The sequence below is a fragment of the Cetorhinus maximus genome, chromosome 14, assembly GCF_964194155.1.
Source record: "Cetorhinus maximus chromosome 14, sCetMax3.hap1.1, whole genome shotgun sequence".
Classification (NCBI taxonomy): domain Eukaryota; kingdom Metazoa; phylum Chordata; class Chondrichthyes; order Lamniformes; family Cetorhinidae; genus Cetorhinus; species Cetorhinus maximus.
The window spans coordinates 22,724,196-22,739,288 of NC_135892.1; the positions used below are offsets into that span (position 1 = coordinate 22,724,196).

A 15,093-nucleotide genomic window follows, 5' to 3' on the forward strand; every position below is an offset into this window, starting at 1 on the left:
ATGCCCTCCTACTGATACACCTTCCACCTGCCCGGACTCATTTCCGAATATTAGGTCCAGAACTACCCCCTCCCTAGTTGGGCTTTCAAATACTAGCTAAAAAAGTTCTCCTGGATGCAACTTAGGAATTTTGCTCCCTCCCTACCTTGCACACTAAAACTGTTCTAGTTAATATTTGGGTAGTTAAAATCCCCTTTTACTGCCCTATTATTTTTACACTTCTCTGAAATTTGATTACATATTTGATCCTCTATCTCTCCCTGGCTGTTTGGGGGCCTAAAGTACACACCCAACATCGTGTTTGCCCCTTGTGCTTTTTACTTCTACCCATATGGCCTCATTTGATGATCCTTCCAAAATATCATCCCTCCTCACTGCTAATAATTGATTCCTTGATCAATATTACAACCACCCCCCCTTCTATTCCCCATCTCGTCTGAATACCCTATAACCAGGAATGTTGAGCTGCCAATCCTGCCTTTCTTTTAGCCAAGTCTCGGTCTAGCTATGATATCATATTCCCACATGCCTATCTGTGCCCTCAGCTCGTCTGTCTTATTCCTCAGGCTCCTTGCACTAAAATATACTCCATTTAGCCTTGCTAAACTCACTTCTTTCTTATCTAGCCTATGTTTCATTTACCTTCCAGCTCACTTACTAGCATTTAAACTTCTAATTCCATCTCAGCTTCCCTACCCTCTAAACTACTTTTCAGGATCCCACCCCCATGCCAATTTAGTTTAAATCCGCCCCAACAGCATTAGCAAACCTGCCCGCAAGGATGTTGGTTCCGTTCCTGTTCAGATGTAACCTGTTAAACTTGTACAGGTTGCACCTCCCCCAGAAACGGTCCCATTGCCCCAGGAATCTAAAGCCCTCCCTTCTGCACCATCTCTCCAGCCACGCATTCATCTGCTCTATCCTTCTGTTCCTATACTCACTACTGCGTGGCACCAGGAGTAATCCAGAGATTAATACCCTCGGAAGTTCTGCTTTTCAATTTCCTGCCTAACTCCCTAAAGTCTGCTTGCAGGACCTCATTTCTCTTTCTTCCTACGTCATTGGCCCTAACATGGACCACGACCTCTGGCTGTTCACCCTGCCCCTTTAGAATGCCCTGCAGCCGTTCCAATGACATCCTTGACCCTGGCACTTGGGAGACAACATATGGAGTCACATCTATGGCCCCAGAAGCACCTGTCTACTCCCCTCACTAACAAATCCCCTGCCACTGTTGCCCTTCCACACTTCTTCCCCCCCCGCCACCCCGAGCAGCTGGACCACCCACAGTGCCGTGGCCTTGGCTCTGGTTGGCCTCCACAGAGGAACCATCACTCTTGCCGCTTTCCAAGGCTGAAAAACTGTTTGCGAGTGAGATGCACTCAGGGGATTTCCACGCTACCTGACTGGTCTCCTTCTTCTGTCTGGCAGTCACCGATTCCCTCTCCGCTTGCACTTCCTTAAGCTGTGGGGTGACCACATCCTGGAAACTGCTATCCATGAACCTCTCAGCCTCGTGAATGCATCGTAGTGCCCCCAGCTGCTGCTCAAGCTCTAAAACCTGGAGCTCGAGTTGCTCTAGTCAGAGGCACTTCCTGCATACATGGTCATCCAGGCCTCCAGGAGCATTTAGGATTTCCCACATAGCACAGGATGTGCAAATCACGGGACTGAGTTCCCTGGACACATCTTAACTAAAAAAGAATGTGGACGCTCGCTTTTATTTTACCTTTACTCCTCGAGTCTCGCTGTTTTAACCTCCCTCTCCCAGCTCTCCTCATGCTCTTTTTGTACTCCTGGCTCCTCTCGCCCCCACCACCAATCACACACATTTTTACATTTAAATGCAGCCAACAACATAAGAGATACATGTTATATAGTCAAGCTTAATTGGAGAGATGGCTGATTTTAAAAATATGTAAGGTTTAAACACTTTTCTCTTGACATTTAATTTCTTTTACAACACCTTGTCGGATTCATTCATATCACTGAAAAATGTAGTCAGAAGCAGGGAATTTCATAGAGTACTTTAATTGTGTATTGAAAAATAAATTACAGGAAATAACTTTAAAATGCAACAGAAGACAACCAAATTCCACAACTAACATTCCCATTGCTTTGCCATAAGGGGTGGGATTGCAGTGCTCAAGGCAGGTAATATCACAAATATATCAAAACCTCAAATTTGGTGCACTTATGTTTACATCAATCACAAATAACATTCCTTTACATAAACTGCACGGAGCCTACCACTGTACCAGATTTTGCCATTAACTACAAAAACTTTGATACAAAATTTGGTATTTATATATTTATATTTAATATACATGCCCCACCTCTATGATTTGATAGAAAATAAAATTTAAAAAAAATAAATGCACTGTACAGACAATGCTAACTGATAGCTACGGGCAACAGTTCTTTTTGGATGGTTTCCCCCTCTCTCCCCCTCAAAAAAAAAAGAAAAAGGCATATTGGATGGACTCAAGTGGCAGTGGTGAAATGGTAAAACCTCCCAGCAGTTCGACTGTCACTGATTCACACTGTTCTAGAGCTGCTTTCAGGAAAAAGGCAAGGCAAGCTTCAATTACCCCCAGCTAACAGTAATTCTGCTCTCTTAAATTAATCCAGTGGACTGTGTAGTTTGGATTCATGCAATGTGTAATACTGGTACAAGCAAAGCGTTAACATAAAAAATAAACTGGCTCATTTCAAGCTCAACTATGCATGGCTACCTCAATGATCCCATTGATTTATCTGTACAGTATACTACAGTGCAAACCAGCCTCTCACACACAAATCCACTGACATAAAAGGAGACCTGAAAAGGAAATTTGACTAGTGTTCTTGTGTCAACATTCAAATTACAAATGTTACACACCCCTGAACCATCTTGTTTCTTAATGTAACTACCTACCCACTGAAAAATCATCTCCAGGAACATTTCCTTCTTCTTTCTTCAGACCTTTTTGGCAGTGTCCAGTGAAGTCGGGCCTTTCACTTCAAAATCTACGTAGACTAATTTTAAACTGATTCAAAGTCCGTAACCTACAGCAAGCACTTGACAGCAATAGAACCAGACAAGGGATTGTCAGTTTGTCTTTAATTTGGTATGTTGGGAGCCCTGCTCAGTCAAACCTGCTTTGATGGAGTTTGCTACAGTTTGTCTTATGTTGTCCTCCATCAAATTGTCACTCAGTGGCTTCAACACCTGCAATATGGGAATGTTAAAAGAAAGAAAGGGAGACTTAAAATGGGGTAACCAACAACATGCTAGTAACAAAAAGAGAACAGTAATACCATGTCCATTAAATATTTTCCCATTAAATAGTTGCAGAATAGTTACAAGAATGTTAAATGGAAAGGAATGATGAGGAAAGATGGAATGGAAAAGTATGTTCAGCCCTGTGCATTAAAGCGAAAAAGAATGTTAAGTGGAAAACATGCTGGACCATGGCAGTCTGCGCTATTCTGGTATGTAATACAATGGGTAATACATGATTTATATATAAAAAATAAAATCACAAAATTAATAGTCTGAATCAAGATGCATTTACCACAATTCTTCCTCAAGCGGGTCTGCCTGCCCTCTTAACAGTCAGTTAGAAAGAAATGAGCAGTTCTGCACCCTACATTATTGAATTAGCTGTGTACATTTTACAGCCGGTTACACAGCACGGCCCTGACCAGTTTGCAAATGTCCACACTTTCACCCCCCCAAAAAAGAACAGATGGTTAAAGCGCAACAGCTAGTTTTTCTTCTTGTTGTTGTTGTTTGACGAAAGTCCCAGTGTTGATGTAATAGAACGATGTACCACTCTATTTCGAGCTGAAGTGAACAGCTTGCATAATACCTAAAACAAGGAGTTGTTAATTAGTGATCACCAAAACATCTGATTTGCCAATTCAGTTATCAACTGGGTAGACCGCAATGTGTTAAAACAAAGTGTCTGTTTGTGGTAATAAGTCAGAAAACAAGGTTTTCACCTTCTTTGGACTCCTCTGGATTGCATGAAGGGACAGAAAGAAAATAAGCAGTCAAAGCATGCAGTAATCAGTAATCAGTACATACAGGGAAGGACTAGGAATCAAAGATTACTTTAAAGCAGCACAAAATAACTGCCATCAGAACATATAATGCAGCAAGAGCAGATATTTCAAGCTTTACCCAAGAACAAGGATCAATATTATTAAATGGCTCATATGGGGCTTGGATAAATGGAGGCACAGCTTTCACCAATTCCCAAAGTCCCTTCCTAAGTTGTTCTAGATATGGACCCACTACTATTCCTTCACCCAACTGGTGCTTGTCCCTCAACTGTCAGAATCATCTAACTACTTATGAATCCTTATCTCATTTTCCGTGTGCCTTGTTATTAAAAGCTACTTGAGGATAGTTATTTCAGCTGCAGTAATCATTTATTAGATTTCAAATCATCATGAAGCATACAATACTGAGGCAGTCAATAAGTCATTTGGAAAGGCCAGGTAAAGATTGGTTTTAAAAATAAAACACCTGCTTGCAGAACTGATTTTTCTACTCCTTGATCAGTCTTGATTGATCTCAGTAATCGGGTCAGTTTGAACTAATTTAGTGGACAGTAAAAATTGAACCAGGACCTCCTGATCTTTACTTGACTAGCCCCAAATTCAGTTCAGTGTTGTTGTCTACACCTTCCTTGATCCTGGGTTGCTTTACCCACAAGTCACCTAATAGGAGAACCCAGAGCAACATTCTCCCTGTGGAGAAATACTTGATAGCCACTTGCAGTTCATGGCAGAGACTGGGACATCTAATCCATTGCACAAGATGTCAAGACTCCCAATGTAGCCGAACACTCAATCCCCACCCCTTTTTAAATCTGGCATTTGTCTCCCTCTATCAGCACCTCCTTAAATTTTATAAAGCAAAATAGTGTGGATGCTGGAGATAAAATCGGAAATAAAAACAAAGTGCTGACAAAGCTCAGCTGGTCTGGCAGCATCCGTGGAGAAAAAAGTGTTAACGTTTCGAGTCCAATATATGTTATGAAGAGTCGTCATATTGGACATGAAACATTAACTTGGTTTCTCTCTCCACAGATGCTGCCAGACTGGCTGAGTTTTTCCAGCACTTTGTTTTTAACTTTAATTTTGTTATGCAGTCTCGTATCCTTCAGTCACTTGCTCATCTATGCTGCTGAGTCTGAATCATGTGCAGTTAATCTTGCATTGGTTTGATTATTCAAAGCATCGATATTTCGTTTTAGAGGCTCATAACAAGCAGAATAAAAACAAAAGTAAATTTGCAAAGCATTTGCTCGAGAAAGATAAGCTACATCAAGAATAAAAGTATCTTAATCATGCTCATCACAATAACAGCATGAAGCAAGGTTGTTTTAATCAACGCGAATGTGCATTAAATATTCTATTTTACTCTTAGAATGCGCGCGCAACTAAAGCTTTGGACTACTTCAATAGTCAAAGACCAGTTCAGTTACAGTAATTTCAGTTAAGCTTGTGTGGTTCCAAATAGTGACCAAAAGGCTGTACAGAACAAATAAGCCCCTGAATTCTAGATTCCCACCCCCCCAAGCTATTTGTCTTCTAATTTGATTTACCCTGATCATTCTCTAGCTGCAGGCAGTACAGACGAGGAGGAATATGGTAGCCTTGGTTCTGCTAGTTGCATTCTCATCCAAGTCAGATGTTTGTGGGTTTAAGTCCCACCTCAGAGACTTGAACCCATAACCTGGGCTGATACTCCAGTGTAGTACTGAGGGAATGTTGACTGTCCAAAGTGAAGTCCACATCAAATATTAAATGAAGGCTCTGTCTGCCCTCTCAAGTGGGCATAAAAAAATCCATAATGCCATTTCAAAGAGGAGCAGGTGAATTATCCTAGTGTTCTGGCCGTTAATTACCCATTAACCAACATTACTTAAAAAAAAGTTTCTGGTCCTGTTTACAGGGCCTTGCAGTGTGCAAAATGGTTGCAATGTTTCCTACATTAGAAGCACTTAATTGGCTATATAAAACACTTTGGGATGTCCTGAGGTGATGAAATGTGCCCTATATAAATGAAAGTCTTTTCTTCACAGCATATTGATTTATATCAGTAATCCAGTGGACATGAAGCAGGAACAAAGCGACATACCAACCCTATGGGTCTGTGTTATCAAAGGTGTTTGGGTAGGAAACTTTCAGGAACTAAGTAATGAACAATTTGGACCCTCTAATTTGCAATTATTGTTTCATTAAATGATGCGGCAGTGGAAGATGGGCAGTGATTAAAATCAGTGAAGGGTAGCATTTATCAAAGTTTATCTATTAAATCTGGTCAAACGTAATTCAGGAATTTTTTTAAAATGGTCATTTAGTTTTGCCAGACAGGTATATAGGAACAGAAGCAGAAGCATGATTAGAAGGAGATTGCTGACAGATGTTAAATAGTGGTTAAAGAATTAAAGCAAACTTCTTATTCAGCAGCACACTGAAGGTCATGTACTTACGAATCTGTACCCAAATAATTCAAAGTGATCTCTTTAGAAAAGAAGTGTAAATTGCTCACCAGCTAAGACTATAACCGTCAGCAAAAATTAAATTGAACACAACCTTAGTGGCAATAAAAGGATGGGTAGTGTGGAGGAATGTACTAACCTGCTCCCATATAGTTTCAGCCACTTGATCAATGATTGTTCCGAATTCTCTGAATTCACCAGAATACTTAGTGTAAGCCCAGGTGCAGAGGGATATTAAAGCCATTCCCATCACAAGATTGCATAAAGAAGCTATCGAGTTCAAACCAATGAATCCAGTCACTCCTGAGATTATGTACATGGTAAACATCACAGCAAAAAGCGTGGCAGGTGTGCGGGCAGCATAAAAGATATTTTTGCTGTCATTGTGCTTTATAAAGTTTGTGTAGTTCTCATCCATTTCTTGCTCGAGTTGCTCTTGGTAGCGCTGACAAAACTCTTCCCCACCCATTTTCTTGATGGATCGAAACTGCTTGATAGAAGCTGCTTTCAAGGTCAAGTGTTGTTGCTCCAGGTCTGCTGGCGCAATGTAAGGCTTATCCCCCCCACAGAACTGCAAGAACAAATACATTTACAATTCTTGAATATAATGCTATTTCCAATCACTGTATTATGCATTTAGTCTACAGTTAAAAGACAAATGCAAGCCTACCTGAACGGTCTTGACTGAAGTTGTGCACTTTGATACTAGTTCTGCTGATTTTTTTTTAAAATATAAAAAATGTTTACTGTCCTCAAGTGGGTACAGTATTTTTTTGGGGTGGGAAACATACCAAATAACCAGCTAAAACAACCTGTTGCTGTGTGCTGAGTGGTAAGTGCAGCACGTGCATCAAAAGACCATTTATTTTCTCCCATTGTTCAGGTCCTTATCCTGGGCATGCTCTGATCCATTTTGATCTCTTGTTTCACTGGAAAACATTTAAATCCCTACTCATGGGCAGTCAGGAAGTTATTCTTCCATGCCCCCACTGATCACCACCAACCCCCAACCCACTTGGTACCATTTCATTCCACAAGTTTGAAACGGTTTTTCAAAATTGCTTTTAAATTTGTTTTTATTTTTAGCTTATAAAAAGTTTCATTGAAAAAGGCTTCAGATTCTGTTAATATCCCTTTAGTCACTCTATCCCACCCACTTCAATTATCACATCATCTTCCTGTTCTCTAAGTTTCTTTAGTTAAAATATATTTAATCTTCAGTGTTCATTAGTTAAGAAAATTTAAGTCTGAAGTGTTTGGGGGCACCAGCAGACTTAAAATTGGATGGTTTTGCATGACAGTGATCCACATTCATACTCATCTTTTGGCATCACAAAGTGCCAGGGATTATTCTTGCTACCCAAGGTTTTCAGTAAAGGAAATAAGAGGGGCAGGGCATATAGGGACCTAGGAACAAGAGTAGGCCATTTAGCCCTTCGAGGTCATGGCAGATTTGTGACCCAACCCTAAAACCTGCATCTACCACATATCTCTTTATATCTTTGTTAACCAAGATACCATCAATCTCAGATTTAGAATTAACTGAAAGTATCAACTGCCATTTGAGGAAGAGAGCTCCAAACATCTACGACCATCCTTTGCACGTAAAAGTGTTTTCTAACTTCACTCCTGAAAGGCATCCATTGTTTCTAGTTTCTCGTCATTTTGAAAGTACCTGTGTTTTCTGTCCAAAATGGATGACCTCACATTTGCCTACATTGAAATCAATTTGCCATAGTTTGCCCAGTTCACTTTGTGACTTTACACTTCTATTAACACTGCTTACATTGCCACCTATTTTTATGGCTTCAGCAAACTTGGATATGTGCCTTCCTATCCAGTCATTCAATTCATTAATAAATATAGTAAGCAGTTCTTAACCCAACAGAGATCCCTGTGGGACACTAGTCACATTGTGCAAATTTGAGTACCTGACTATATCCCTACTCTTGTCATCTGCTACTCAGCCAATTTCCTAACCAGGTCAATAATTAGCCACAATTCCTTGAACTTCAACTTTAGCTAGCAGCTCTTATGAAGAATTTTACATGGATTTCCAGAAGGCATTTGAAAAAGTAACATCTACAGATATTCCTCCGTCCACTAGTTAAGTCAATTCTTTAAAAAAAGTCAGATTTGTCAGGCATGATCTGCCCTTTACAAATGCATGCTGGTTCTCTGATCAGTAGAAAATTCAAAATAAAAACAAAAAACTACTGCGGATGCTGGAAATCCAAAACAAAAACAGAATTACCTGGAAAAACTCAGCAGGTCTGGCAGCATCGGCGGAGAAGAAAATTCAAAATGTTCATTACCCTTAATTATTGACTCAATTTCCTGACAATAGATGTTAAGTTATCTGGTCTACAATTTCCTGGTTTCCCCACTCATCTTGTTTTTTAAAAAATGGTGGGGTGGGTACAATTTTCCAATCCAAAGTAGATAGAAACGAATAAAAAGGAGTTCAAAAGTCTTTTATAAACATATAAATAGTAAAATGGTAGTGAAAGGAAGGGTAGGGTTAATTAGGGACCAAAAAGGAGATCTTTGTGTGAAGGTAGAGGACATGGCTGAGGGGCTAAATGAGCGCACTGCATCTGTCTACACTAAAGGGGTTGCTGCCAATGTTGCAATAAGAGGACATAGTAGAAAAATTATTTAGGATAAAAATAGATAAAGTAGTACTTAAAAAGTTGGCAGTACCCAAAGTAGAAATGCCATTGGGTCCAGATGGGATGCATCCTAGATTACAGAGGGAAGTTAGGGTAGAAATTAGAAGCTCTGGCCACATTCTTCAAACCTCCTTACATATAGGAATACTGCCAGAGGACTGGAGGATTCCAAAATCACACCTGTTCAAAATGGTAAACCTGGAAAATACAGATCAACCTGCCTGGTAATGAGAAAACTTTCAAGGCATAAACCTGAGATGAAGTTAATTGGCACTTGGAATAATGTGGGCTAATAAATGAAAATCAGATTTGCTAAAGGTAAATATTGTTTGGCTACCTGGAGGAAATGGCTGTATGGATATGAAATTGCCTAAGGGACAGGAAGCAGAGAGTTGTGATGAACAGTTGTTTTTCAGGCTAGTGGGAAATGTGCAGCGTGTTAGACCCTCTCTCTGATATATATATTTATATCACGTACCATGAATGAATTTAAAAAATCTGGACTTGGGTATACAGGGCATAATTTCAAAGTTTGCAGATGGCATGGAACTCAAATGTTGTGAATAGCGAGGAGGGCAATAACAGACTTCAGGATAAGAGAGAGACTGGTGAAGTTGGAAGAGAGCAGATGAAGCTTAAATGCAGATAAATGTGGCAAACCATTTTGGTAGCAATAATCAGGAGAGACAATATAAACTAAATGCACAATTTTAAAGAGGGTGCATGGACAAACACATAGGAACATAAAAGTCTTTGAAGGTGGCAGGGCAAGTTGAGAAAGCTGTTAAAAAGGCATAGAGGATTCTTAGTTTTATAAATAAAGGCAGAGTACAAAAGCAATAAAGTTATGGTGTAAACACTACTTAGATCTCGGCTGGTGGCTGGCATATTACTGGTCTGTCCAATTCTGGGCACCACATTTTAGGAAAGACATCAAGGCCTTAGAAAGGGTACACAGGAAATCTACTAGAATGGTACCAGAGATGCAACTCTTGTGACATGAAGAAACTGAAGATGTTTACGTCATATTAGGCAAGGTATAGGGGAGATTTAGTAAAAAAAATGTTCAAAATTATGAGGAATTTAATATAGTAAATAAGGAAAAAATGTTTCCAATGGCAGGCTGGTCAGTTATCAGAGGAAACAAGATTTAAGGTGTTGGCAAAAGAATGAAAAGTGACATGAGGGAAATGTTTTTAAGATGACACAGCAAGCTATGATGTTGTGAAATACACTACCTGAAAGGACGGTGGAAAGGGATTCAAAATTAACTATTAATACTTAGAGTTTAAAAAATTGCAGAGCTATGAGGAAAGAGCAGGAGCATGAGGCTAATTGAATAGCTATTTCAAAGAGCCGGCACAAGCATGAAGGAGCAAATAGCCTCCTACTCATTGCTGTATGATTCCATGATTATATAATATTAAAAAACTTCTCTGTGCAGAGCTCGAAAGTTGGACAATCACAAGCAGGGAACCCTCCAATACCTTAAGGCTGTTTATATTGGAACTCAGTATATTTTATAGTTTTACACGCATAATGGATCACCAAAAAGGATCACCTCCGTCTCTTGCAGGATATTTTTTTAGTGCTTTCTAGCTGTTCATTTAGTGTGGAGCTGAAAAGTATCTTGACCATGTGAAATAAAGAAAATCTAGCATTTGAATCCATCTGATCTGGAATTGCCAGTTCAGGGTAATAGCTTGAGGTTTAGGAATAGATCGCAACTCATTGCTGAGCAGAAACCAACTTGTAACACAAAATAGTTATAGTGCAGAAAAATACTCAAGTATGAGTCAATTTTTATCATATGTTAGAGATGCTGTATTTATTAACTGGATGCAAGTAGCAGCTATGCATGCTACATTGCAAGTTCCCGAGTCAAAAAATTACTTGGATGTAATTATTTGCTAGTATAATAAAAAAATGAACTAATTGAATTAAAACCACTAACTAAATTACAGATCAAAAAATGGATCTTATATAGATTGTCTATCTATCAACGATTATGGGCAACATTTGAAACAGGCTTGTAATTTACTCTAATTTTGCATAACATATGTAACAGTATTAAAAATGCCCCTCCCTTCAATTTGAAAAGTAGTTGTCATCAAATTGGAAGGTACGGCAGTGTAAACAGGACAGACTTGTAGCATAAGGTGCAGAATGAAAACCATAAAACCGAACATTTGCACTACATGTTAAAGAATAAAAGCAACTTTTCAGACAGCAATAGTTGCATACCATCTCCATGGCTTTATTGTAGACATCTTTCGCTCCTGCCACAGCAGCTAGATTGTTGGCTTCAGCTGTTGCCTGTAAAACAATGACTGTTTTAAACAATCTTTCTCTTGGCAACCTTATGCCCAAGATGAGAGTTTTCACAAACCTACAAAGCACTACAAATTAACCTTGCTCAAAGATGCTTTCTGAAAATCACCAACCTCAAGAGTGACAGTTATACATAAAAATTGCAAATCACCACTAAATCAGATATTCACCAATTGTAGTTTCCAGTTAAAAACTTTTTTCCCTTTCAAATGTTCTCAGTTCTGGGGAAACCAGTGTGTTAATTGGGCAAGGATTTAGGAGACTGCTAACCAAATATTCAATCAAATAGGATTTGTGATGAGATCAGGTGTGATTGGCCCAATGCTGCAGTCTCCACTTCCTGATTGTGATAACTGATTGTGTTACAGCTGATAGAATGCTGGGGTAAACAATAAAAAAGAAAAGAGCACATCTCCAGACATAATAGCAAGGACAAGGTGCATAGACTAGCCTTCACTGTACAGGTACTGGAAAGAAAAGACACCTAGACTGCTCAAAGTGTAAAATCTGAGGAAATATCTACAGTCTAAGGTAGCTGGCTATGATACAACCCCAATATACATGAAAAGGCAAACCTAAAGTTACTTCAAAGTAAGCTAGTAGGACCAGAGCACAAATGAAAGAAAAATCAAAACACTAAGAACTTAACAGACTTAATAAAAACTTTGATCAAGGGCAATTAACATATGAATAATCTGACAGCAGGACAGTCGAGAACACACAACATTTGGACATTTAAAACACAGTTAGCTGCTAAGGTACCAGAGCTCCATTGAATGGCATGCAATTTCTCATGCTCTCTTATAACTGCACATCTTTGATAAAGGGCAAGTGCGTTCCCTTCTATTAGGCAAGTATATGGGAGCAAGTCTTATGGTCTTCTCATTGCAGATTTTCCCATTACCAATGGATATCCTGCCAATTTGCTCAAGAGATTTGAAGATATCAAACAAAATCTTATTTGATGCAGGAATTTAAATTTCCACTTAATGTACTTACTGACTCAGCACAAGAGTCATACATCTGATCAGCTGTGAGCTAGAACTCAGCAGCGGATTTCAAATATACTATCAGGTTAATGTCACTGGAAGGGGTTTTGATTTAGGTCAACAGTTTAATGTTAATTTACATCATGTTGCACAGAAGCTTAAAATGAAAATCTTTCAATTGTGGTATATAGCTGTTTCAATGATTTAACAATCTACGTATTGACATCAAGCATTTATAAAATGTCTTCCATGCAGAGGAGAAATCTCCTTTGATTATCATTAAATACCCCTGCACATCATCTGTGCAACACTGTAGCTACATAAAAACCATGAGCAATTCTTGAAAATCCAGCTGAGTTTTCCATTACTAAATAGCTAGTGACTATCAAATTTTGGGGGAGTGGGGGTGGGGTGGGGCAGGGGGTGTTGCGAGAGAAGAGAACAGGAAAGAGAAAAAAGTTTAATTTGTTTGATTTCCTTCACCAACTGCAATATTAATTTGAATACAGAAGGATTCTGCAACGTTTATGTCAAAAAGATTAATATTCCGTAGTTGAAGTTGTAAATGTTCATCAATGTGGAATGTTTCTCCTCTCCACCCCACCTCCAGAAAAATTTGTCTGAACTCTTTCCCTGATTTTACCAGTAACAGGAAGCTACATCTTTTTAAGGTAGAGATTAAAAGTACCAAAAGTACCTGTAGCATAGATTTTGGATGAGGTAGTTCCTCTCCTTGGTAAATTTTGATGTAAGCCTGAAGGGTACAAAGAGAGTTACTGGATCAATAATATGCTAATAGTGCCTTCTGAAATAAAACATCTTTACAAAAAAATCTGAATGAAAAACAAAAAAAAAAAATTAACTGACTTTTCCTACCTTGAAATACTCAACAAGATCTCGACAAGTCATTTTGGACCCCCCTATTTCCTTCTCTACTAAATTTTCAGGAGACAGTAGAAATGGCACTACATTGTGGAGCTCCTTCTTGAAGTCACCATCAATATCTATTAGGAGAAAATACTAATAGTTTGCAAGTCATATAACAAGGCTACTTCCAAAGTAAGCATATCAACTTGCAGTTTTCACTCGAGTACCTTGCTTTATGATGCAACATACTTTCAAATAGATCCCAAGAAATTGACAAACTAGATTATTGCAGTCGCATCCCTAAATTCAATGCAAAAGTTGATGAAAAAGCATGGCCTAAGTAAAAGGGTTAGAACTATTGGACCATCACTCTTAAAATATAAATGCAGGTGCAACACAATCATAAGTCTATAATTTTAATATACATGTTTAGAATACTGGCAGTTATTTTAAGTTTTACTTACTGCTGAAACTACTGTGGTTGACCATATAACATGCGCACAAATTGTCTGCTGCATTTCAGATACTGCAATAGTAACTACACTTCTATAGTAGTTCACTAATGATCTATTCCTGCTCCTATTTCGTGTATTATATTCTTTCTTTCCAATCTTAATCTGCATTTAACTACAGACTGTAACCACAAAAACTGCAGTGGGGAATTGAATTTTCTCAAAATAGTTATCCTCACTATTGCTAAAGAAATAGCAGCTAAGTAGGTACAACTGTGGAAGAAAAATTTATTTGGCCATATAAAAATACTGGCTACCCTGAAGCCAAGGCCAGAAATTCTGGAGGTGGGAGCTTCTAGCCTATACTTAAAATATTCTAGTGAGGTCTAATGCAGGCTGCAGGAATAGCACCTCAGCTTCCAATTAGGCAATTTTACAGCCTTGTGGGCTCAACATTGAGTTCAACAGCTTCAAATAATAAACTCTGTACTCCATTTTGATTTTTTTTACTAAAAGCGCCAGTCTGTGTCTTGTTTTTGTTTTCAGACTGGCATTTATTCTGCAATTAACACCTACTCTGAACCTATGTTTTGCTTCTTTACTACAACCATTACCACTCCTTTTCCCTTTTGTTCCATGACATCTTTGGTATTTAATCTTCCCCAGCCTCTAACCCATCCCTGACCTTCCCTTTTGTTCCACCTGACCATCTTCCTTTTCAACAGCATAAAACCCATCACATTTCTACCTCTTCAGCTCCGAGGAAGATTCATATTGGACTCTAAACATTAACTCTGTTTCTCTCTCCACAGATACTGCCAGACATGCTGAGTTCTTCCAACACTTGTTTTTATTTTTTATCTCCAGTATCTGCAGTATTTTGTTTTTAACCTCTACTTAACTAGGGCCAGACAGGGAGAAGCAGAAGGAAGCAGATCCAAGACCAGAAACACAAGTCTGGCCTACACCAGGAGCTGCTGTTGGTGTTGGGGGTTTGAAGCTGTCTGTTCATTTACCATAAGACCATAAGACATAGTAGGAGAAGTAGGCCATTTGGCCGATTGAGTCTGCTCTGCCATTCAATGAGATCATGGCTGATCTGATAATCCTCAACTCCACTTTCTTGCCTTTTCCCCGTAACCCTTGATTCCCTTATTGATTAAAAATCTGTCTAACTCAGCCTTGAATATGCTTAACGACCCAGCCTCTACGGTAAAGAATTCCACAGATTGACTACCCTCAGAAGAAATTCCTCCTCATCTCTGTATTAAATGGGCAACCC

The 15,093-nt window shown here is 39.0% G+C and overlaps 1 protein-coding gene across 5 annotated transcripts in view; it reads right to left on the minus strand.

Moving 5' to 3' along the window:
• Positions 1–2,015: 2,015 nt before the first annotated feature.
• The window catches only part of atl2 (atlastin GTPase 2), an 83,177-nt gene continuing 70,099 nt past the window's right edge, over positions 2,016–15,093 (minus strand). For 4 of the 5 annotated variants that reach the window (XM_078556659.1, XM_078556656.1, XM_078556658.1 and 1 more), the window contains exons 9-13: positions 13,369–13,496; positions 13,190–13,246; positions 11,417–11,488; positions 6,640–7,071; positions 2,016–3,211 (exon numbers count right to left, since the gene is read on the minus strand). In XM_078556659.1, coding sequence (XP_078412785.1) covers positions 3,092–3,211; positions 6,640–7,071; positions 11,417–11,488; positions 13,190–13,246; positions 13,369–13,496 — 809 coding nt within the window. In that variant the 3' untranslated portion in view covers positions 2,016–3,091. Of the gene's footprint in view, positions 3,855–6,639; positions 7,072–11,416; positions 11,489–13,189; positions 13,247–13,368; positions 13,497–15,093 lie in introns of all 5 variants that reach the window. The other variant, XM_078556657.1, reaches the window with a different exon arrangement.